This window comes from Siphateles boraxobius, unplaced genomic scaffold (genome assembly GCF_051911475.1).
Source record: "Siphateles boraxobius isolate OS27281-9 unplaced genomic scaffold, OSU_SipBor_1 49, whole genome shotgun sequence".
Classification (NCBI taxonomy): domain Eukaryota; kingdom Metazoa; phylum Chordata; class Actinopteri; order Cypriniformes; family Leuciscidae; genus Siphateles; species Siphateles boraxobius.
In genome coordinates, this window is record NW_027509130.1 from 4,995,001 (window position 1) to 5,020,781 (window position 25,781).

General features: G+C 39.0%; 2 protein-coding genes across 5 annotated transcripts in view; both read right to left on the minus strand.

The window, feature by feature from the left end:
* Positions 1 to 25,781, minus strand: part of atg4db (autophagy related 4D, cysteine peptidase b) — a 66,701-nt gene that overhangs the window by 5,518 nt on the left and 35,402 nt on the right. Inside the window, exons 1-5 of one of the 3 annotated variants that reach the window (XR_013194698.1) lie at positions 5,447 to 5,572; positions 4,567 to 4,825; positions 1,636 to 1,719; positions 1,378 to 1,551; positions 307 to 598 (exon numbers count right to left, since the gene is read on the minus strand). Coding sequence is in view for 2 of the 3 variants with exons in the window: in XM_077202176.1 (XP_077058291.1) it covers positions 307 to 598; positions 1,378 to 1,551; positions 1,636 to 1,719; positions 4,567 to 4,729 (713 nt within the window). In the remaining variant the exon portion in view is untranslated. Of the gene's footprint in view, positions 1 to 306; positions 599 to 1,377; positions 1,552 to 1,635; positions 1,720 to 4,566; positions 4,826 to 5,446; positions 5,580 to 25,781 lie in introns of those variants that run through there. The other 2 variants (XM_077202176.1, XM_077202177.1) reach the window with 2 other exon arrangements.
* The window catches only part of LOC143710931 (myosin-9-like), a 39,005-nt gene continuing 23,470 nt past the window's right edge, over positions 10,247 to 25,781 (minus strand). For both annotated transcript variants that reach the window (XM_077202174.1, XM_077202175.1), the window contains 3 exons: positions 18,832 to 19,123; positions 18,277 to 18,423; positions 10,247 to 10,592 (listed from right to left, as the gene is read on the minus strand). In XM_077202174.1, the coding sequence (XP_077058289.1) occupies positions 10,320 to 10,592; positions 18,277 to 18,423; positions 18,832 to 19,123 (712 nt within the window). In that variant the 3' untranslated portion in view covers positions 10,247 to 10,319. The remainder of the gene's footprint in view (positions 10,593 to 18,276; positions 18,424 to 18,831; positions 19,124 to 25,781) is intronic.

Sequence of the window (25,781 nt, forward strand, 5' to 3'; positions counted from 1 at the left end):
CTCACTGAAATAAAATGATCTTTATCTGAAATAAAGTAACAAATAACAAGATAAAAACATCAGGTTTCTCATTTTTGTTTAGTATAACTTGCTGTACTAAAATAACTAAAACTGAAATAAAAATGAATAAAAAACTATTGACATATATAAAAAAAACTAAAAGAAATTTGAAAACTTGTATGTAAATGTGTGTGAGTGAGTGTGTGTGCAAAAAATTAATAAAACTTAATTCAAATAAGAATAAAAACTGTTATAGTATATCGACGATGTTAAAGCAAGACTGTGAGTTCCAGACTCAGTACTTACTGCAGTATGTGCGCGGCGATGGCGGGCCCGTACCAGTCGCCGGCCCGTTTCCCAGAGGTCCTGCCCAGCTCCACCAGCCGGTGCAGGCCGAAGGGGGCGGGGGGGTGATCCCCGAACCAGCACACCAGCCTGCGGTGAGTCCTCTCCTCCTGAGACTCACAGTCCAGCGTCATGCCCAGGCTGAGCCGGCGGGGTTTACCCGAGTCTCTGAGGGACCCGGTGGCCTGTGTGTGAGAGTCCAGCACCTGCAGGTCATCTTTAGTCTGGTGATGCGTCGCAGGCCACGTCCAGCCTGAGCAGAGCACACACACAGAACCGCATGTTTATATGCACAGCACACACACGGTGCAGGAGACACTAACATTTAAAATGCTTAACGTTTCATATACCTGATGTACTGGTGGGGGGTTGGGTGTAGAGTGTAGAGTTACATTCAAGCTATTTTAAGGCATGAATACATTTTTTTTTCCAAGGAAAAAACTTTTAATATGTCATTTTGGTGATTAAAGATGAGTTTTAAGGGATACAATTATTGACTACAGGGGGACATCTGGGCTTCATCATTTCTTCTGGTTCAAAAGTGGCCGGATGCGTGATGAGAGTTAAAGTTTTTACATTTGTTAAGTCTGTTTATTATAGTGTTTATGCATATTTATGACTCAGTCCTAACAGTGTGTGAGATATAAGAAAATGTATTTTGACAGTATTTTTTTAGACAAATCTAACTTAAAACCCACAAAAAAGATGCGCAATTAATTTTAAAAAAATATTTGAGACAAATCTAACTAGCAAAAAAAAAATAATAATAATTATCCCCCAAGATATCATGGATAAAGCCACAACTGATATCCAGATCAACAATGGCCTGAATGCAAATATAGCTATATATATTTTTATATGATTATATCTCTTAAAAAAATTAAATGATGTGTATTTTGATTGTATTAATTGACACATTTTCTAAGTTAGGTTCCCATCATAAAAACTGTGCATTTTTAAGAATTTCTTTAACATTTGTTCCGGGTCAGAAGTGTCCGAATGCGTGATAAGGTCAAGGTTTTTAGTGTGTACCCGCAGGCATCATGTGCAGGATGAGTCCCTGAGCTAACAGCATCTGTGCGCTGCGTAGCATGCAGCCCCATCCCGCGTCAGAGCCGAGGGCCGAGCCGTCCAGAGGCGGGAAACCTCTCCTGTAGGTCATCCACATCAGCGAGGAGAACGCCCGCCGGAAACACTCTCGCTCTCCTGAGAGTAACACACACACACACACACAGTCAAAGCCTGCGCCACTCAGAGCAACGGTGCATCATCACAGTCCTCTCCGCTCACCAGAGTAGCTCAGCTGATAGGACTGTCCCAGCAGACACACGGGACGGCTCTTACTCAGACGCGGCTTGCCCTTCAGAGACCAGCCTGCACAGAAACACAGATGTGTGTGTGTGTGTGTGTGTGTGTGTGAAGATGACATCTGCGGTACAGCTCAACTTTAATATCTGGGTAAACTGAAATGGGTCAATTAGTGAGAGAGGAAGATAAAGGTCAAAACTATCAAACTACTAGAAACCCATCAGCTGTCTTTTGATATAAACACATACATTACCATCCAAAGGTTTGGGGTCAGTAAGATTAATACTTTTATTCAGCAAGGACACATTAAATTGATTAAAAGTGACAGTAAAGATATTTATAATGTTCCAAAATATTTCTATTTTAAATAAATGCTGTTCTTTTGAAATGTATAAATCAAAGAATCCTGGCAGAAAATGTATCACATTAAAGTACAGTAAAGACATGAAAAACAAAATGTATCACGGTTTCCACAAAAGTATTATTCAGCGCAACTGTTTTTAACACTGATAATGATCATAAATGTTTCTTGATCATCGGATCATCATATTATACTGATTTCTGGAGGATCATGTGACACTGAAGACTGGAGTAATGATGATGAAAATTCAGCTTTGATCACAGGAATAAATTACATTTTAACATATATTCACATAGAAAAAAGGTATTTTAAATTGTAATAATATGTCACTGTTTTCTTACTGTATTTCAGATCAAATAAATGCAGCTTCGGGGAGAAGAGACTTCTTTCACAAACATTACCGACTCCAAACTTTTGACTAATAGTGTATATGCTGAAAGTAACAATAATAATATATTTACTGTGAAAAACATAAAATTATATTACATTTAATAGGCCCAACAAAGAGTAAAAAAAATAGACATTAATCTACTGCATTTTGATATTAGTGCATTTTTTGTAACATTACTATTATGTTCTCCTGATTAGATGGAGGAATTATCTTAGCTGTCAGAACTAACAGGCTAATTCAATCAACGTCGTCACTCACGTCACTCACTTTTAAAACTAGTCTGCCGCCATCTTGAGTACCTATTTCGGCAAGATCGATATGTCAGTCGCAAAGGCACTAGCTAGCAATGCCTTCAATATGTTGTGCGCTGGGGTGCAACAACAAAAAAGGAGACCCCAAAATATCTTTTACAGGCTAACGTTACCTCAGGACGAAAAAAGACGCCATCAGTGGCTTGCAGCCATCAAGCGTGCAGACTGGACAGCAACTGCAAACACTCGTCTGTGCAGTGTTCATTTTGTCTGTGGTGAGTGGATGTAAATATATTGTTAGCGAGCTAACGCTAGCTTAGGGGTGTGTGATATCACAATTTTTGATCGTGGACGGTTAAAATGTCTCCACGATCTGCTTTTGAAGAAATATCGTAGTATCGTGCATTCTATCAGTTGCAGTTCTGGTGCCTCAGTCTCAACATAGGCTACAACGTGACATATATTCAAAGTTGGTTATGTATAAAGTTAAACAAACAGAAATATATATACTGTAAATATATATTCGCTGTCCAATGAAAACCGCGTATGTCCCTCTTGCCGATTTTGAGATTTTTCGACGGATAAAATGTCCAGGTTCATTTCCGTATACAGTATGCTTCACGTTATCTAAATGACCAATGAAAAGTTGTGAAATCATGTCATCTGATTTCCACGAATATCCATTTGGTGTCAAAGCTGTCAATCACGCCGCGTATTTCCCACCCTGTGGAGGCATCTCACCAGTCTCGTGAAGTTTCATCTTAAGCGTCTCTGGAAGCTCAGCATTGGATAGCCGAATAACACTGTGAGGTAAAGTATCAGCAAACGTTTGTTTTTGACAACTGTTCTCAAGTTTATTATATATTCACAAAATTACGGTAGGACTGTGCAAACAAAGTATCAGTCTAGCATTGCCATGTCAGTGTATTGATTCATTGTCCCTTCATAGTTTGCAAGAGACATTTAATAAACTGAGCGTATTTAATAAACTGAGCGTATTTAATAAACTGAGACGTAAGCTATTTAATAAACTGAGCGTATTTAATAAACTGAGACGTAGGCTATTTAATAAACTGAGCGTATTTAATAAACTGAGACGTAGGCTATTTAATAAACTGAGCGTATTTAATGAACTGAGACGTAGGCTATTTAATAAACTGACTGTAGCCTATTCATCTGTCAATATGAAACGCGACTTGGTCATTCTAATTAATGATCGGAAGAACGCGTATCGACCACCGTTACTGTTAAATATGCACATACGTCCATTTAAACTCGATTTTGGTCAAATGTGGATTATATCATTACACTGGCAAGAATATGGTTACATTTAAAGATGCCGTACCAAGTATGCAGCGCTACGTTCAACTGCTTTTGAAATTACGGTGTTTTTTTCACTTCCTGAAAAGTATCCGTTTTGGACATACATGAGTTTCATCGGGCAGCGACGATATATATATATATTGAATGCCAGGATTGGTAGTTCAGTAGCAACTGACAGAGGCTGAAAGTACGCATCAAGTATCATGTTAGGATCACACCCTAACGATGATATTTTTTGAAAGTAGCGTTTCGTTTCATGGCAATCGAGGTGTGAAATGTTGTCTTTCGTAGCCATTTACTCCATTTACATTTACTATCCGTACAAAGCTGTAAATCGTAGCAAGCTAGCTAGCTAATGCTTGTCAGTACCATAGACAGTACTCAGTAGGTACTCAAGATGGCGGCAATCAACTGGAAAAAGAGCGGATAATGTAAGAGGTCACATGACTGATATTAATGTATAGATCAAATAAGTTTAAATTCAATGAAATACAAATGCTGGACACAAACAGTCCATCAAAAACATGCTTAAAATATTAAAATGGTTACAAAAATTGCTACACAACTACATGCACTTCTCCACACACCTCCATATCTGACGTTATTCCAGGCAGAAACGAGTTTGGTTTTGAGCTTGGTCTTCTCCTTGGACTGCGGGACGTGTCCGTCGACGTCAGCGCTGAGACCCAGCAGGCCCGGGTTCGACAGGTGAACCACCTCGAACGACGCCAGATCATCTGCGGGCTCCATCACTCACATCCATGAGCCTGTTGCCATGACGTCCAGAGAATCTGAATCCCAGACGTCCAATCAGAGGAGGGACGGAGGTCACATGTGCGAGTGACGCTGTGGGACAGAGAGAGAACAAAAGTAACTTTCTGAGATCTGTTCAGGACTTTCTCGGGGAAATATTGAGACACGTGACACACATCATGTGACTGAAAGGAATCCTACAAATGTGTCAAAGCAAAAGTTAAGCGACATGAATATCACTAAACTCAACAAAACATTTCAAAATGATATTTGATAACAAGTGCTTAGATAACTATTAGGTGTTTATGAATCAAATATAAATGATTCCGGTTTATCCACACTTTAAAGACGGCATTGAACGATATTAGGCTACTCTGAGATTTACCATGGTACTGAATGTAACGTACATTATATATATATATATATTAATATAGTATAGTATGTAATCATAGTGTGGTATTTGTACATATGTGGTACTACAAAGGTATATATTTAAAAATAAGGTATGGCCATAGTACCATGTCCAAATGTACAGCATTTAGTTGGATAACTGCGAATTCAATTTGTGAGAGTGACGTTTGTTGTTGGTGACTTGTTGAGTTGACGCGGAAACAATGTTTTGTTTATATCGCTTGGCTTTTCGGATACATATACGGGTCACTTTCTTCCACGAAAGGAAGCATATTTTGAATATGTGATAAATAAAATACTTACCTTAAAAGCGCTTTTAACTGTCATACCATTGTTAATATCGGATGATTTCAGCTGGAATCGTTCCGCATTACAAACACACCGCGACACTCGGATTCACTGCCTCTTCCTTCACTTGGCAACGAAACTTGTATCTGTCCTCTGATTGGCTGTCTGGTACTTTAGGGCTCTCTTATTGGTCAATTAGAAAGTAAAAAGCAGGGGCAGTTCTGGGAATGACCTACACAGTAGTACACACATAATATCCGAATAATTTGATTTGAGCGCAAATCAAGTAGGGTTTGATCTGCATTGTGTTTGATATTTTGTGTCCAAGTCCATTATTTCCCTTTAAAATAATTTTGATAAATTAACACGTATCACTTTATTCTATAAAGCCTATATAGTTTGAATTATTTTTTAGTACATTCAAATACTATATATTATTTTATGTTTTCATTTATGTTTTAAACAGGGAGCACATTAAACATTATGTCTGCAAGAGAATCATATCTTGTGAAAAGAGATGTGATGAATCTTGAAAACATTTTGTTTGCAGTCAGACCTTTCAGATTTTTAACGTGTTAATATATAATTTTAATGTGTTGATTCTCATGTTCTAGCTATAAGAGTAGGAAAATAGAGGGAACATATTTTTATTGCAAATCAAAAAATTCCAATATCCAGCATATTCCCTGCCATTATTAATGTTGTGATGCAACAGCGCCTCACAGTGTTCACTCAATTATTACAATACAACATATAGCCACAACATCATTACATAAATTAGAGATTTCCCTTTCTCAATGTCTTTAATCATTTTTCGGGGAACAAGTGTCAATCCCTTAAGAAGCCTATGGAGGAGTGATCCAGCTCTCAGATTTAATCAAAAATATCTTAATTCGTGTTCCGAAGATGAACCAAATATACCTTCAGGATCATATCAATCATGCATGTAGGCATGTTGCAGTACTTAGTAAAGTTCATCCTTAATCTTTCAGAAATGACCGCACCTCTCAGAAGGCTGCTTGAAGTACTGTAGAAACACACTGGCATTGGGAAAGCGAAGAACAGCACAGCTTTTTTATGAAATGCACAGACATTTTTTGATGTGAACCAGCTAGTTATCTTGTCTGTGGATGCCAGCTCAGAAGGTGTAAAAGCAGTGGTCCTTCAGGAGGGACAGCCATAGCGTACGGCTCGAGAACACTAACAGACTGTGAACAAATTTATTCAGGAATTGAAAGCAATACCTGTATGAATGCTGTGTTCAGGTTGAGTCAGACCACAAGCCATTGGAGACAATTTTCAAGAATGAGACTGCAAAAGTATAGCCTAAAGGTGAAATATGTTCCAGGAAAAGAGTTGCACATTGCGGACACACTGAGCAGAGCTTACCTCCATGATAGCAGAGAAGAGGATGAGATGGATGTGAGTTTTATAGTGCATGAGATTCTTGTCTCAAAGGGAAAAAAGAACAGTTCATGTATGGTCAAAGGTCAGAATGGATTTGTTTCACTTCAGAGATGCTGATTACCTCCTCTGTGTGGACTACTTTTCCAAGTACCCTGAAATTGCTAAGTTAAAGTTGCAGTAGGGAGTTTTGAGAAAATGTTGACTTAGCCTGAAAATTTGAAGAAGCACAACTTACAGGTCCAACCCCCTTGCTCTCTGCTGCACTACAGCCCTCCCTCCACAGCTCCTCCCCCACAGCGGAGCCTGCCATGAACCCGCAGGCTAGTAAGCAGGACCACCGATGACGGCGGATTATAAACCGTTATGGAACGAAACATCAACAATATGCTTTACATTGACTATGGCCTGCCCATACTTTGACTACAAGCTTGGTTCTCAAATCATTATGTATTTTGCAATACATGTAACTTTATAACGTTGCACTCTTTCTATAAGTTATAAATAGCTAGTAAGATAACGTTAAAGGATTAGTTCACCTTTAAAAAAAAACTTTTGCTGATAATTTACTCACCCCCATGTCATCCAAGATGTCCATGTCTTTCTTTGTTCAGTCGAAAAGAAATTAAGGTTTTTGATGAAAACATTCCAGGCTTTTTCTCCATATAATGGACTTCACACAAACGTTTCAAGGACCAAATGACAGTTTCAGTGCAGCTTCAAAGGGCTTTAAACGATACCAGACGATGAATAAGGGTCTTATCTAGCGAAACGATCGGCCATTTCAAAAATAAATACAAAACTTTAAGTTTTATAAGCACAAATGCTCGCCTTGCTCTGTTCTGTGATGTACAGGGAGGAGCCAGAGGAGCTTGATTTTTTCCACAGATTATCTGTCTCATATTCTACTGTCAGGACATAATGACAGTTTTAACAAATATTTGTTTACAAAAGTGACCTACTGGAGCTTTAAATGATATGACAATTAAACAAATAATTAATTGCAATGCTCACCAGACACAGAGTCCCAGACAACAACATCGGCCAAGATCCGGCCCACATCTGTTATGTACGTGTGGATTCCACGTGTACCAAATGTGGGCCGGATCTGGGCCGACACTATGTTGCTGTCTTGGGTGCAAGGTGAACTCTCTTCAGATAATGGTAGACAGCTTGTAAGTGCTGAAATGCGAGCGTTTACAACAGGCTGGGAGTTCACATACTACCTCAAGTCCTGGATTTCCATGGTCAAATGGTCAGGAAGAGAGAGAGAGAGCAATAAAAAATCTGCTGAAAAAAATCACAAAACAGTAACAGAGGTCTCCTGGAGTATAGAAACATGCCGTTGGATGGAATAGGCCTTTCCCTGCACAGTTACTCATCATGACTGAAATCAAAGATTCCAGTGTCAAAGAAACTGCCGATGCTCAAGGTTTTCAGACAGGTGTGTAATCGACTGAGAGACAGACAGGTCAAACGAAAGCAGTACTTTCATCTTGAGACAAGAGAGCTACCTGAAATGAAGTAAGGAAAGAATGACGATTAGACAGGAGAGCAAATGGCAAACTGCAGTGATTCTTGATAAACTTGAACAACCAAGGTCTTACCTTGTTTAAACACCAGACAAAGAAACATATTAAAACAAAGAAGATATTGTGTCCTTTGTTATGTGTTACGTCACCGAGAGACACATATACTGCTCAACGTAACACCTTCAACTCGAACTGAAGAAGCTGTTGAAGACTTACCTGTTGTTTCACAAGATTTAGAGCAGAATTCAGAGCAGGAAAACACTGTGGACATTAATGCCAGTGCAAGTTGTTCAGCTTCTGTAAATGCCAAGAATTCACCAGTGAGAAAGCAACATAAGTGTGTGGTTATGTACAAATGATATTGTACTTATTTTCTAGCAAGGTTTTTTTGTTTTTTATTAAAATAGTCCAAGTGACTACAGTGGCTCAATCTTAAGTTTATCAAGCGACGAGAATACTTTTTGTGCGCAAAAACAAACAAAAATATCGACTTTATTTTAACTATTCATTTCCTTAACGTAGTGTTAACGTAGTTAACGTAGTGTGATCGTGTAGAGCTATGTCACACCTAGGCTCACTATTGGCCGACGCTGGTCATGTGTGAGATGCGTGTGACGTATAACAACAGAAGCTCTACGCTGTTACACTAGTGAACTGACTCGAGGCCCACAGAGAAGGAAATGAATACTTGAAATAAAGTCGTTATTTTTGTTTGTTTTTGCGCACAAAAATATTCTCGTCGCTTGATAAACTTAAGATTGAGCCACTGTAGTCACTTGGACTATTTTAATGATGTCTTTAATCACTTTTCGGGGCCTGCATGTTTCAATCCCTTTAGAAGCCTATAGAGGAGTGATCCGGCTCTCAGATTTCATCAAAAATATCTTAATTCGTGTTCCGAAGATGAACGAAGGTCTTAAGGGGTTGGAACAACATGAGGGTGAGTAAATACTGACAGCATTTACATTTTTGGGTGAACTAACCCTTTAAGTATGTTCAGCATTAATTAATTTCAAATATAAAACGCAATAGTTTTTAATTTAGGGGTCGTTTACAACTGAAAACAGACAACTTAGATGGATCATGTGCATTTATTTACACAACAACGGCGTTTTCGTGGCCTGAGAATTGTAAATCTCCATGTGAACTTCAAAACCGTAAAAATGGTGATGGCATACACATGCGTACGTATTTACTCTAGGAATGCCTTTTTGAATGTGTATGTGTGCAGACATGTAGTCTTTCTTTACAAAGTGGCATTGCCAACTACTTGTCTGGCATGCCAGTGTTCAAAGTTTTCTGCAGGCAGATCACATTGTGGAAGAATTAATGATGTATTGACTCGTTATTTAAATGTTAATTTTGAATGAAAAAAAATTGATTGTGTGCCTTTGAAAAAAAAAAAGTAAAAAACTGCTTATTGTGCTAAAATAACTAAAAGGGAAATTAAATTATGTACTCCGGCTCCTTGGAATACAACAAAACAGGCAACACTTTACAACAAGCTTTCAATAGTTAACATTGGTAGTAACCATGAACTAAGAACCAACAATAATTCTAGATCATTTATTAAAACAAGTTAACATTAATTTCAACATTTGCTAATACATTTTTTAAATAAAAAGTTGTATCTGTTAACATTACATTTGTAGGCTAATGCACTGAACAAAACAATGAAATTTTTATTGTTTTAAACTAACAATAAAAAAGGTTAACAAATACTGTGACAAATGTATTGCTGATTGTTATTTCATGTTAATGAAATCTTATTGTACAGTGTTAACCAAAAATAGCTATTTATAACAGACTATAATACAATTTAGGAAAAATCAGGGAATAACAAGAGAAAACATGAAAAAAGTCCACATAACAAAAGCTTGGGTTCAATAACATCTCTGTGATGGTTATTAGGATGCATACAAAGATACAGCTATATTTTATTAAAACGCACATTAAACATCATTAGAATACATTTTGCTCTCTAACTGTTCAGCCAAATGGTTATGATTAATCTTCTTCAGGGTGTTGACTGTGTGCTGCAAAGCTCCATTTAGTCCAAAATACTGTTTCATCTTATCCACTACCTCTGTTGTATGTTTGTTTTCACACCCTTGAATTCCCAAACTTTTTAAATGCCACTTGAATGTCCTTAAGTTATTATCGTCCAGATCATCCAGAGCTTTCAAAAGCAGCAGAGGAACAGAGGCCTCCTTTTCTGCAGCGATCTATAACATATAAGGTCAGAAATTGATCAGTGAGATTATTGATCTCTGGAGCAAAACTGTTACTGAATAAAACCTACAAAAATAAGAAAGCATAAACTTATCTGAAGTAGTTTTTAAATAAATTGATTCAACATCATTGACACAACAGAACATTGCCCATCACTAGTTCGGACTGATGGGCAAATGAAGCTTTGGTGAATCACTGAACTAGTGATGGCAGTCTGACACTGAAGCTTTGATACGTGCTTCAAACCATTAACTACAACTCCATTTGAACCACTGCTCCGAAGGTTGCTTTGGTACGGGAAAGTCACGTGACATATGACATCCAAAGCAGCAACTGCTTCATTCACTGAATGAATCACCTGAGTGGTTCGCAGCGCCACCGCCACAGGTGAACCATCAGGAGCTACCACTGCAACTGCTACAGTGGAGGTACAGCGGTACAAGATCTGAAGACCCACTGGTGTACTGGATAAATCACAAAAATATACCCTCACCTTTTTATACTGGCTAAACAGTTTTTATGCACGCCGGCGTCACCCGTTCCCTCTGAACGAATTGGTACTACATTTATTTCACTCGTCTTAAAGCCTCCTGTCCACTATCTAGCCGGGTTAATTTAGATACAGTCTTGGCACTTCACCAGGCGAGGTCGCTGTTACTGGAGCTTTGAGTAATGAACCCATTTTCAAAAAAAATTCTTCTAAATGGTTCAGTGCTTCACCGATGCTTAATTTGCCCACACTGAACCACTTAGAATAATTGGAAACTATATAGAGCAACGGGTGAGAGACTCATTCATTCATAAAAATGGATTTACAGAAATGGTGCAAGCGGTAAGTATTTGTGATGATTAGCCTATCAAGGCCAGTATATATTTTTTAATGGAAAAGCTGATAAAGACACAAAAGCTGTGTTTACATTTAAGACTTCACAGTTAGTTTTGCACTTGTAAGCAGCTTCTCTACCGTGAACGAGATTATAATGTTATTCCCCGAATGCTGATGTACAGATAAAACGTTAAACCTGAGGTAGTAGACATATGTTTCTCTTGGTTGTTTAGTTTTCTTGACTTTATATCGCCACGCTGTGCTGCAGGATTCCCCTGCGGTCAGTACACTTGCTTAATGGACTAATTCAGTGACCAAACTCGCACCTGATTGGGGATGTAGACTATACTTGATAAGGAAACAGGCTATTGGATTCAGAATATGAACGTAACGTGTAAAGTTTCATGCAAAGCGATTCCCGGTGAAAAACTGGTATAAATTTAGCTTGACACTCGATATTCGCACATTTAGGGACCATCTTTAAAGTTACATAAGACATTGGTACGTTTCTAACTTCAATAGCATTTGTAGAGACTTGAAGTCATAAAACCAACTTCATGTAGGCCTAGGTGTCAGGCATGATGCACATTTTTTAGATAGTTGATATTAAAATAAATATGAGATCATGTGGTAGGCCTACTGAAAAATATACCAATATTTACACATGATTTAACATTTTATTTTATTAAATATATTATTAAAAATCTTAAAGGTGTGCATCATGCCTGGCATCTACATACACACTTTACAGTTGGTTGTATGACTCCAAGTCATTCTCTTCAAATGCTATTGAAGTTAGAAATGTATATACCAATGTCGTATGTAACTTTAGAGACGGTCCCTAAATGTGTGAATATCCAGTGTCAAGCCAACTTTATGTCAGAGTTTCACTGGAAATCGCTTAGCGTGAAACTTTTCGCGTTATGTTCATATTCTGAATCCGCTAGCCTGTTCTCTTATCTAGTACATGTTGCGACCAAGCGTGCCGCACAAGCCCTGAAAAGTGAAGCCAAAACTTGTCGATTGCCCCCTGGTGACCGGACCCGGTTCAGCTGTAGAATCACAGAGCTGCTGTAATCAATAGGGTAAACCTAACTCCGAGATTAGACTCTAAATAAGTTCAGTGACTGTGTTATGACATAATCATTTGACAATCAACACCACCTGATAATTTTTTTCTCTTTGGTTGTCTGGCTGTTACAACTCAGTAACAGTATATCCCAAACTAATGATTGAGCGGCACGGCATGTTATCAAACAAAGGATTAAACCTGAGATTTACACCACTATTGATGGCAAAACTATAGTGGAAGATGAACTGTTAAGCTTCCTTTCTGTCAAATTGAAGACTATGCCTCAGGATGACATTATAATGATGGCTGTAAATAATTTTGGATCAGAGTGGATTGAAAACTCCAAGAAGATCCTGTTTGAACTGAGTCCTGGGGGCAGCGTTGTGTAGCTCACAAAGGGCAACTGAAAGATGTCAATAATGTTAAGAGTTGTCTAAAAGTACTGAATGTGGTTGGTGAGAATGTTCCTCGCTTTGTGTCCTATCACTTGGATGATTTACCATCAGTGACTTTTAATAGCCTCAATGTCTCTTGCTTGGTTAATAAGAGTGAACGCCTAAGTGTAGAGTTGGTCTCCATGAAAAATACTGTGACTAAACAGTCGACTGAATGTGAGAACCTTTGTGGAATAACTACAGAAATTAGCAAAAGACTGAGTGTGATTGAGCAACCCAGTGCCAGCAAGGGGAATGCAACTACAATCATGGCCAGTGAGTAGGCCCAGCTTCATGGACCAAGTCACAGGGAGCCTGCACCCGGACCCTCAACGTTGCCCGCCATTGAAGAGACAGCTGGCAGGGGGATTGAGGTGGCGATGTCACATGCACGGAGCCGTGTATTAAAGCATGGCAAGCGCAAGCAACGTTTTGGAAAACGATCTCCTGCTGCAGTACAGAACAAGACTAGTATGAATCCTCCCGGAGAGAAGACCACCTATGGAATAGTTGGAACTGGTGCAGTGGAGAACATACATGCAGTGACAACTAAGCTGGTGAGTGTGTTTGTGACAAAGCTTGCTCCTGACTTAGACTCAGAGACTCTGGCTAGTTATTTAAAAGAACAACTCTCCAGAGATGTGACTTGTCAGAAGATTGACACTTAGTATACTCGCTTCAGCTCTTTTAAAGTTACAGCTGAATGCAAGGAAGTAGCAGAGATGTATGTGCCGCAGCTGTGGCCAGAAGGGACCTATGTAAGGCACTTCTATGAGAATCGCAAGCCTAGGGCTGCGGTAGGGGCTGGTATTAAAGCATCACTTGACACAGAGATGAGTGCGCCTGAATCAAGGGCATCCCATGCATGTTAAATAATGATAAACTGCTATGAGAGTTGTGTCTTATAACTGCCGTGGTCTGCAGCTTGGACAGGATGCTTCAGCAAGAGCATAACACACTGTTATTGACAAGCTATTTGAGAATCCTGATGTGGTGTGTTTGCGAGAGACTTTTGTAGCTATTCAAGATCTGGATAAACTCAACACTGTAAATAAGGATGTCCATGGGGCAAGGGAATCCACGACATACCTAAACACCAGAATTCTGCGTTTTAGGATCCCAGGAGGTGTGGCCATATTCTGGCACAAGAAACTTGACCCTTTGGTCACTGTGATCAGGTTAGATGTGGACTGGTGCATAGGAATTAAGGTGGTGCATAACAAGAATGTTTTTATAATCTTAAATGATTACACTCCATATGAATGTCACAAAAATGAAAATGAGTACTAGAATAAGCTTGCTTCTATAGGGTCTTACATAAGGGAAAGTGAATATACATCCATATTTGTTTTGGGGGATCTGAATGCTGATATATCAGATACGAATTCACTTTTTGGTCAACACTTGACACAATTCTGCAAAGATAACAAGGTTATGTTGTCCACTAAGGAATTACTGCCAGCTGATAGCTATACACATGTGAGTGAAGCTTGGCATACTACATCCTGGTTGGACCATTGTATATCTACAGCTGATGCACATGATAGTATAAAGGAGGCTGAGATCCTATATGGTTTGACCACAGCAGACCATATTCCTGTCTCTATGCTCATAAATATTAAGGATCTACCTGAGCTTGTCTAAAGTGACAGCCATAAATCAGGTGAGATACTGGACTGGACAAGGCTCACAGAAAACGACTTGCAATATTACAAGTTATTGACTGATGTGCACTTGAGAAGTATTGAGTTACCTGTTGATGCCTTAGTTGATGTTGATCGGTCACAATATGACCTATGTGTAATGTATGATAGGGGTGGTGATGGCGCAGTGGATAAGACACATGCCTTTGGTGTGAGAGACCCAGGTTTGAATCCCCTGTGAGACACCAATGTGTCCCTGAGCAAGACACTTAACCCCTAGTTGCTCCAGAGGCGTGCAACCTCTGACATATATAGCAATTGTAAGTCGCTTTGGATAAAAGCGTCAGCTAAATTAATAAATAAATAAATGATAGAATTGTGAACTGTTTAGTTGATGGAAGTGAACCACTAAGAAGTAAAGTGGTGAAACAACATATTGTAAGATCAGGGTGGAATGACTATGTCCATGATGTTCAAATGGAGGCAAGAGATGCATTTAGAAGATGGGTCTTAGCAGGCAAACCTATGGCCCAGTCTGTGAGCACAAGCAGTGGTTAAAGTGGGATTTGGCAGGTGGGGGAACACTCAAATTTTGTGTAGGTGCAACAGGGAAAAATGACTCACCGTGGGACAATATATTGAGTATCGTGGTATAGCAATACTTTTTGGGAGAAGAGTGTCACTATGGAAAGTATCACAATGCTTATTTACTTGATATTTTAATGGCTTTAATTTGGTCCATCTACACTGATATGATGATGATGCTATGATAAAATTGCTGAACACCACAATATGGAACACAACTTTGTTTTATATTGTAAATTCAAACATAAAAATGGGAAGTCGAAAACTATAAATTTAACACACCAAAATGGTTGAAGACAACTATAACAAAATTTGTATTTCTCTGATCTAGATATGTGAGATTTAAGACTTTTGAAGGCCAAAAAATGTATAGTAAATAGCTTTAAAACCATGTCAGTGGGCATTAGATTATTTGTCAATACCTGCTCCCTCCTCATCTACCTCTTTCTTTTTTTCTCAGTCTCCTTATCCTGCCCTATTTCTTCCCCTCCTAAAGCTGAACTTTGACTGATAGTCTTTTCATTTTCTTCTGTGTCAGTGAAGAAAGTAAACATAGGCTCAACTGATATGTATATGTTTTATGAATAATTTTTTAAGATAAGTTTACTCAAGGCTACCAAGTCAGTATTGCTAATATGAAACTTCTACATGCTTTGGAATTTGAAAACATTTGTTTTTAAATGTTAAAATTGATTTTAAATAATACAAATTATAGGCTATGTTTTACGCAGTTGGTGGAATCGGCAGTGGAAACCCGTCAAAGCATTCTATAAATATGCAGCATTAATGCAAGCAGATTTTAAACTAATATTTCATGTCGATATACAATGTTTCAGGAGAAAACTAATCCTGCTATTGATATCTTTGCAAGACTGACGACCCTATAGAACCATAGCAAGGGAAAACAAATGTCCGGCGAATATCGAACCTAAAACTAACTTTACCGCGCTCAACCACAGTGAGTGCATTTCACGCATTAGTAATCGCTCACGTTCAGCGGGGAGGAGAGGAAGGGAGGTTGGTCGGTCAGTCCATCTCGGGACCAGTGAGATTTGTTGAGACTACTTAATCTATTTATTTATCTGAGGTGCCGGAACACAGTTCCGGCCCACTTTAACCCCTGAGCACAAGGTATGGTCTAATGCGAGGTTCAAATATTATGCTGTGCGTTTTATAAAAAGAAATGAGCAGACAATGATGACGAACTCTATAGCGAGAAAGTTGCAAACTAATAATGTTTATGAGTTCTGGAAGGAGGTAAAAGTGGTTAACAACAGCAAAATGCCACTGCCTTATAGTATTGATGCCATTACTGAACCTGAAAACATTGCAGTGCTGTGGAGGAGACACTATGAGAACATGTGTGTGAAGAGCGAAGTGTTTAATATAGGAGAGATACCTCACAGTGATGATGTAGTTATCAGGCCGGAGGAAGTATGTTATGCTATTGACAAACTTAAAATGAACAAAGCCTGTGGGCGGGATAAAATAACAGCAGAACATCTGAAATACTCTAGTCAGAGTATCTCAGTTTTACTTGCTCTATGTTTCTCTGGGTTAATGAAGCATGGCATACTTCCTGGATCTATGTTATCCATCTTGCTAGTACCTGTAGTTAAAAATAAGACTGGTAAAATAACTACTATGGATAGCTATAGACCTATTGCACTTGCAAGTTCACCATCTGGTACTAGAAGGGATCCTTATGGATAGGCTTTCAGAATACGTAGCGTCAACAGATGATCAGTTTGGTTTTAAGAACAAGCATGGAACTGATCTGTGTATTCAAACTGTTCATAGGTACAGATCACGCAATAGCACAGTCTTTATGTGTTTCCTGGATGCGTCAAAGGCTTTTGATCGTATCAATCATGGGAAACTGTTTGGCAAACTGCAAGAGCGTGGTGTCCCCTCTTACCTAATCAGGATACTGCAGTTTTGGTATTCTCACCAAACCATGCAAGTCAGATGGGAGAAGAGTTTATCAACAAATTTCTATGTCTCCAACGGAGTGCGGCAGGGCGGAATTCTGTCTCCGCTGCCATTCAATCTGTACATGGATAACTTATCTAGAGAGTTAAAGGGCTGTAGAACTGGCTGCTTGGTGGGGGATAGTCTCATTAATCATATGCTTTATGCTGATGATTTGGTGGTACTGTCTCCCTCCAGTGCTGGCCTGCAGCAACTTCTTAGAATATGCTCCCAATATGGACTAATGTTTGATATAAAATTTAACTCAATGAAGAGTGTGGTACTGATCGCCAGAAGCAAGGAGGATATAAAGTGTGTCTATCCTTTGTTCTTATTGGCAGGTGAACTACTAGAGGTTTTAAATAAAGTGTGACATGTGATAAGAGATGATCTCTGTGATGATGATGATGGTCATGTATGGGCAAAACTGTATGGGCAGGCAAACATACTGGCATTCCACATGTGCACTCCAGATGTTAAAATCTCTCTGTTTAAAACATATTGCACTCTATTGTATACTGCCCACCTGTGGTGTAATTTTAGTGAGCGGAAAATGAAAAAACTTCAAGTGGCTTATAATGATGCACTGAGCATTGTGCTTAAAATTCCTAGGTGGAGTAGTGCCAGTGAAATGTTTGTGTCTAATAATGTGCCCACTTTTAACGCTGTTTTAAGAAATTTTATGTATAGATTCATGTGCAGATTGACAGAGTCTAAGGCTACGTTCACACTGCAGGCTGAAACGACCCAATTCCGATTTTTTTGCCCCTATGCGACCTGTATCTGATCCTTTCATGTCAGTCTGAACGACACAGATCCGATCTTTTCAAATGCGATCCAGGCCACTTGGGTATGTGGTCCAAATCCGATATGTATCCGATCTTTTGAAATGCGACTTCAATCTGAACGGCCAGGTCACATGTATCCGACCCGCACGTCATTGATATGCGACAAACGTCATAATTCTGCGTTGAAGTAGGCGGGAATGAGAAGATAAACAACAACTGGTTAATTTAACACTGGAGTTTTTGCTGTGTATGGCTTTCAAAGTCCATTTTACATAACTAGGAAAATTCATTTTTCAATATAGAAATTTCCATGACTTTTCCATGTTTTTTTTTTAAGGTTGTATTTATTTGTGTGTACCTGCGCCTGCACGAGTTGTTTCTCCAGGTTCCCCTTGGCCTCCTTTTCCATCTTCAGCTGCTCCTTCAGGCTGTTTTGCTCGTCCTCCAGCTGCCTCAGGCATAGTTTCAAGGACAGTGTCTGTTGCTTCTCCTCCTGAAGTGCCTCCTGTGAGAATATGAGGGTCAAAAAAGTTAATTTCTTTTATCTTCAGTTGATTTAATCTAAGACTGTGTCTGAAGTCAGTTGTAGTTCTTGTGTAGATCAGTATTCCACATGTGCCAGATGTGTGTGTGTGTGTGTGGTGGGAATCTGGGACGTCAGAATGTTGCTATGTGGGAAGGATCAGATGCATCAAGCTCTGATCAAAAATTCCTGTTCGCTGTGTTATATTTGGATGTTTTGATTACGGGTAACTTTCTCTGTGTTCACATTTGATTGTAATCATTATGCAAAAACTGACATAAATAAAATCTAAACATTGGATTGTGTAAAAATGTTGTAAATGACGAATCTGGAAACATCTCAGATATTTTAGGGATATAAATTCAGTGTTGTTCTCTGCAGTTGACACACCTGCACTTTGTCAACTGCCTCGGCCAGTTCGATGCGCTGTCTCTCGCTCTCGGCATATTTGACCTGCAGCTCCTGAAGCTGCATCTCAGCCTTTTTCCTCTGGATTTCAAACTCTCTTTTGTCCCGCACGAAGTTCTGCTGCTCGAACTGAAGCTTGTTGGTCTCCAACTCCTGATCCTGTTTAATGCCCTGATCTTGTTTCTGCGACATCTCTGCCACCAGGTGCTCGTGAACTTTAGCCTCTTCCTCCAAAGGCTTCTTCAGCTCAGTCACCTTATTTTCCCGCTTGAGCCTTGAGGGAAAAAAATGAAAAGAAAAAAATGGTTTGATTTTGACAAAAAGATGGTTTTTGCTCCCTACAAAAGGGAATGGATGATTCTTTACATTTTGAAGCCAATAACCAATATATTGGCAGATAAATCTAAATCCTAGTTTTTATATAATTTTTGAGAGCCTAATTACATTACAAAAGGCAGCACTATATATATATATATATATATATATATATATATTGCAATCAAAATTATTCAACCCTCTTCACCTGCAAGACATTTTACTTCCGAGAACAACATTTTATGTAAACAATTAAAAAAATTCAACAAAGTTTTTAAATACACATTTTAGTGATTCTGAGAACATAAGGTGATGAAAAATTTAAACAAATGATAAAATTGGCTCTAAAAATAAATGTACAAAATTATTCAACCCACAACAGTCACATTTTGTGCAAAATCATTTTTCTTTGTCAATATCTACCTCCAATAAACACTACCTGTAAGTGCTTAGAAGCTTCTGTCACTTATTGCAATCTGGACCTATTCAAATATAGTTACAAAAGTTATTCAGTCAAGAACAGCGAGTGACTTTTCTCTTTGTCTTTTGTTTGATTAGTGTTATTATACCGGCGGCAGCAGCAATATTAGGCTGCTGTCACTTTAAGAGCTACACAATATACTGTTAATCGTGTGCAGCAACGAAAACAGTGTGAGAGTCGTCTTGTGCTTGAATGGTTTAAAATCACATTAAAATGACTTTCTCTGACCGCTTCGGATGTGCGCAGCACATAAAACAGTGTCCTAGTCTGTTCTTGTGCCTAAATGGTTTAAAATAACTTTTTCTGTGTGCTCCCTTTGGATGTGTGCACACTGCAAAGAAAACAAGTGCACGAGTCGCCTCATGCTTTAATGGTTTAAAGTCATATTAAAATGCACACAAAGGAATCAATTAGAGGAATCAAAATTTGTATTTTATAGCAAGTATCCGATTCCTGTCCTCATGTATTCAATTCCAGAATTGGAATCGATTTTTGTTTCCCAACCCTATTTGCTACTCAACTTTAGCCCATGCATAAATACAAAATCAAACATCAAGAACAGAAAATAGAGAAACACAATAACTACAAATGTCTTCCAGTCATTACACATGATTACACTTATTATTAACCAGTATTACTTTATTTATGTCATACATCTACAGAAGTTATGTCTAATTGAAAATGTTTGGTTTGAAGTTACCATTATGGAGATCAGTGTTTGCTTTAGTTGAGATGCTGACCCTTGACTTTTTAACATTATTTTTCTCTTGCTGCTTGAACTGTGTTTTTACAAGCCACACTTGTGCACACACACGGAATGATGACAAAATCAACATATAGCCTGTTCATTCACTAGTCTCATTCAGAGTTTAATACTGTATCAAAAGTGTTACATTGTAACTCATTGCTGTAGTTTCACAGTGGTGGTAATGACAAAATGTGTTTAACACATCATGCACCATCAAAGAAACAGAGCAACAATATCTTGAAGAAACACAGAGATATCAATAATTAGCACATACATCTCAACAATGGTTGTAATATTTTTTTTACATTTATTTATTCATGCAGCAGTGCATGCTGGGAGTTTTATACTATCCTGGAACCCAGCATGCATTGCGACATGAAACTTTTGATTGTCCCCATTGTTGCGATTCATGTGCTGATTGTTGATGTATGTGTTTGTCTAAATCAAGCAGGAGATCAAAATGTATTAATGCACTATATAATTTCAATATCCTACAGAATAACTGGTTACAGAAATATTGCAGGATTTAATCTGGTAGATTCACAGATATATGATAAATATGAAATACCCATAAATTCAAAGCTTATACAGGATGAGATCAGAGATTCTGACATGTCCAGGATGATTATGGCATCATCACAACAGCCAAAAACAACTGATAAACTTCCTTTTGGCTTTTTCATGCCATAACAAATCTGTTATAAACTCACTGTTAAAGCAGTCAGAGAGAAACTAATGTTATAAAGTCAAGCAGGGTTCGTACACCTTTTCCAAGGTCAAATTCAAGCACTTTTCAAGCACTTTCAAGGTCCATTTTTAAACCCTAACACCACCGTTAAATGACATACCAATGGTCAAAATTGTTATTTAGTGTTTTTATCACATTAAAAGAGATAATGCTAACAGGCAAATTTGTGTTTTGTAATAGCAGAAGGATCAGATATTTAAGCAAATTACAAGTTTTATTTTGCCAAATGTATCACTGTCTAAGTAGATACTGCCTATGAATAATACTTCTCATTATATTAATGTACAAATATTGCTTCCCAGATAATATGATATTCAGGCTGTAAAACTGAACAAATTTCAAGGGCTGAAAATATGAAGAAAGGATTTGAACAGAAATATACAGGCCTTGGTTTTGGGACACATTATTGATGTAGACAAGGTTTGAACAAAATATGAGATAGTGCAACAACTGTAATTGAATTTGAACCCAGAAGACTCTGACAGAGCAGAGGCCCCTGCCTGATAAATAGCTGATAAATATATTAATTGAAAGATTTTTTTTTTTTAAATTTCATTTCCAAGATATATAGGTACATTTATCTGGAATAGAGCAGTGTAAATATTGCATAAGGCCATCCTCAACCTCACAGTCGGCTACTTGTATGACACTCCATCTGACACGATTTCTGTTCAGCAATCACCGATTGTTGTTATGCACTGGGCTAACGTTAGCGGGTAGTAAACGTTACAGTCACTGTGCTGTAACTTTGGCTATGTTCACTTCACTGCATATTCCACAAATGTACGTGCCATAACGGACATGCAATACTAACATTACATTATCACACCAAGTACTTTCAGTCACTAATGGCCCTTTCAGACAGGACGCGGAATGCACTGCGATATGAATCCCATCTATTTCCTGCGCTGCGCGAGGACGTTTTGTTGTTAAAGGGACACTTCACCCATTTGCATTAAGCTTTGTATCTTTAGAAACCCAGTCATATTTTTGAATGGTCATGATTTATTCCCTTATTTTTCCCTGAGATGGGAGAAATAAGGATGTAAGTGTTCCACTTCCTGCTTTTTATGATGTGAAAATCATCATTTTGCGTCATAAAAAGCAGGAAGTCCCATTCCTTTGTATAAGGGTTAAGACTACAAACACTAGCACATCATTTATTCAGGGGGAGGGGCCCACTCACGCTACAGACCTATTACAGATCAGTGGGTGGGACTTCACTTGCCGAAACTAGTAGCAATATCCGCCATCTTGTTTGGAAGCTAACAATTGCTGTGGAGCCAGATGGGAAGTTACGACAATGATGGAAGGAAATAAACATGATATGGAAGATGATTTTGATAGTCTTCTGCTCAAATCCGATATTCGTAGCTATCTTTACCGGCCGCAATATAGCGAAGTGTCGGATTGCCGACACGAGCGGGTAACGTTAGAACGACAGGACCAGTCCGCCTCAACTCGAGCCAGTCCGGGGCTCCTCGTCCGTAACAGGCAGGTCTTCTGTATCGGCTGCAGAAGCCGCAGCAGCCGCGCTCTGTTCCTCCATCAGCCAAATCAGAAGACCTGCCTGTCGCGGACAAGGAGCCCGGACTGGCTCGAGTTGAGGCGGACTGGTCCAGTCGTTCTACCCGCTCGTGTCGGCAATCCGACACTTCGCTCGTAAAGATAGCCACGTACATCGGATTTGAGCTGAAGAGTTATTGGAAGTGGCGGACTGGTCGTGTCGTTCTACCCGCTCGTGTCGGCAATCCGACTGAAATATCCAGCTCCATATTGCCAGTACTGCGGGCACCAATAAGTTGAGGAAGCTCAGGAGGAACTATTGTTGATACTATTGTATTGTTGAACTTTTATTGTTAACATAATTATTTTTGTTGATATCATTATTGAAATAAATGGTTCACATTTACGTTGTTTTCCTTATTAGTGTTTTATTCCACGTGTATGTTAGATAAATTTGGACGACCAACATTCCATCAGTGGGACTAACGTTACTAACCTACCCTTACATGATAATAGATAACAAAATAATGGTCATGCCTACATATTTTTATTCTTATTTTGCAAATCCAAATTGCATTACAATGTTCGGACTGAACATTCAACATAAATAGAAACGAGGACTAATTCAATAATGATTTCGGCAACAAACTAGATTTTCTTTCTGTGAAATGAATTTCAAACTCTAGCGGCGCCCAGCCTTGTAGACGGTAGAGTGCTTTCTCTGAATCTGATAAGCGAATACCTCCTCAGCGTTGTTCTGAATTAGTGGGAGTGGCTTGCGGAGCTGTGCAATGTGGTACATTGTGGGAGTTGTGGTTTTCAGTACAAATGCGCCCCTAAAGTTACTTTCTGTCTTTACTCGGTCCAAAATCCACATTTAACAGTATATTAGTATTACTGTAAAATTACATGAAATGTCCTGTGAGAGAGAAAGATTACAGATATCTTTAACACCTCGCTGCACCAGGCAGTCGTCCCCACATGTCTCAAATCCACAACAATCATTCCGGTACCAAAGAAATCACCTGTGTCCTGCCTAAATAACTACCGTCCCATAGCACTGACTTCAATCATAATGAAGTGCTTTGAGAGGTTAGTCATGCACAATATCAAAGCCTGCCTCTCCAACACACTCGACCCGCTTCAGTTTGCATACCGTCCCAACCGCTCTACGGACGATGCAATTTCCTTCACCCTCCACCTGGCTCTAACCCACCTAGAAAATAAAGACTCCTATGTTAGAATGCTGTTCATTGACTTCAGCTCGGCATTCAACACAATTATTCCACAACAGCTCATAAATAAACTAAACCTGCTGGGCCTCAACAATTCCCTTTGTAATTGGATCCTGGACTTTCTTACCGGAAGACCTCAGTCAGTCCGTGTCGGCCACAACACCTCGAGCACTACCACACTTAGCACAGGTGCCCCACAAGGCTGTGTGCTCAGCCCGCTGCTCTTCATACTGCTGACCCACGACTGTACTGCCAAGTTCAGCTCCAACCACATTATCAAGTTTGCTGATGACACAACAGTGGTAGGTCTCATCAGCAACAATGATGAAACGCCCTACAGAGAGGAAGTGGCACAGCTGGCTGAATGGTGTGGCACTAACAATCTGTCCCTCAATATAGGAAAGACAAAGGAGGTCGTGATAGACTTCAGGAGAAACTCGGTTGACCACCCCCCATTGACCATCGACAGCTCGACTGTGGAGAGAGTCAGCAGCACTAAATTTCTGGGGGTACATATCACAGAGGATCTCACCTGGACCACCAACACCATGTCACTCTCCAAAAAGGCACAACAGCGCCTACACTTTCTCCGCCGGCTGAAAAGAGCAAGCCTCCCTCCACCTATTCTCACCACATTCTACAGGGGCACCATTGAGAGTGTGCTGACTAGCTGCATCACTGTTTGGTACGGAAACTGCAGTGCTGCTGACCATAAGACCCTCCAGCGGACAGTGAACACGGCTGCAAAGATCATCGGTGCCCCTCTCCCTTCCATCCTGGACATTTTCCTTACACGATGCTCCAGCAAAACCAACAGTATCGTTAAGGACTCCACCCATCCCTCCCACAGTCTCTTCCAGCTCCTACCATCAGGAAGACGGTTTCGGAGCATCAGAGCCCGCTCCGCCAGATTGCTCAACAGCTTTTTCCCCCAGGCCGTGAGGGCCCTGAACTCAAACTACACCCTCTGAAACCCTATGCAAACCCCTACCTCCTGAAACATACTAAGACACTTTACAAACTATGCACTAGACACCTTACACACACTGCTGCGTGTATAAAAATAGACTCAGCTATTATTATATTTATGTACATTTTCATGCACTACTGTACTGTTCCCCAACTAGTTGCTTGACAAACAATGTTTATGTCTGTTACATTTTTGTATGTTTGTACTTATGTAGCACCGTGGTCCTGTGAGGCACGACATTTCGTCCCACTGTATGTTCCCACATGTAGTGGAATGACAATAAACCTCAACTTGAACTTGAACTTGAGAGGTATTGCAGTTGTTCACTCTATATATTAAGGGTACATACTGTTCAGCAATTAACATGTCTTTTCCGTTGCTTTTTTACAGTTTTTTACCGTTAAAATTACAAACATTTGTTAAAGTGTAAAAAACCTACGTGTACTGTGCTGGACTAACTGGGACTAGTCGCAGCACTTACATATTGTTGCCCTATTGTTGGTTTGATTGCTTATATTCTCTCCTCATTTGTCAGTCGCTTTGGATAAAAGAGTCTCCTAAATGATTAAATCTAAATGTAATGCTAATTTTGTTTTCATTAATATTCTGAATAAGTTGTTATCTGTTTATTTTCATTTCAAAGTTAAAGTTTAAGTTTGTATTTTTTGCCGGATTATAGCTACATTTCTAAGTACATAGTTTTAATTAATTTTTATTTCAGTTTTAGTACTTTCAGTAGCCTCCTCAACTTAAAAAAATATTGAATGTTTTTTTATATTTAATTTTGTTTCAGTTGACTTTTATTTTTCTCCAATAACAAAAATGTTTTTTGATAGCTAGTTAACCGTAATAACCCTTTAATGCTAGAGTCCCTGTTTATTAGGGCAAAATTGTAGACATTGTATCACTGAAACAAGCATTTTCTGTAA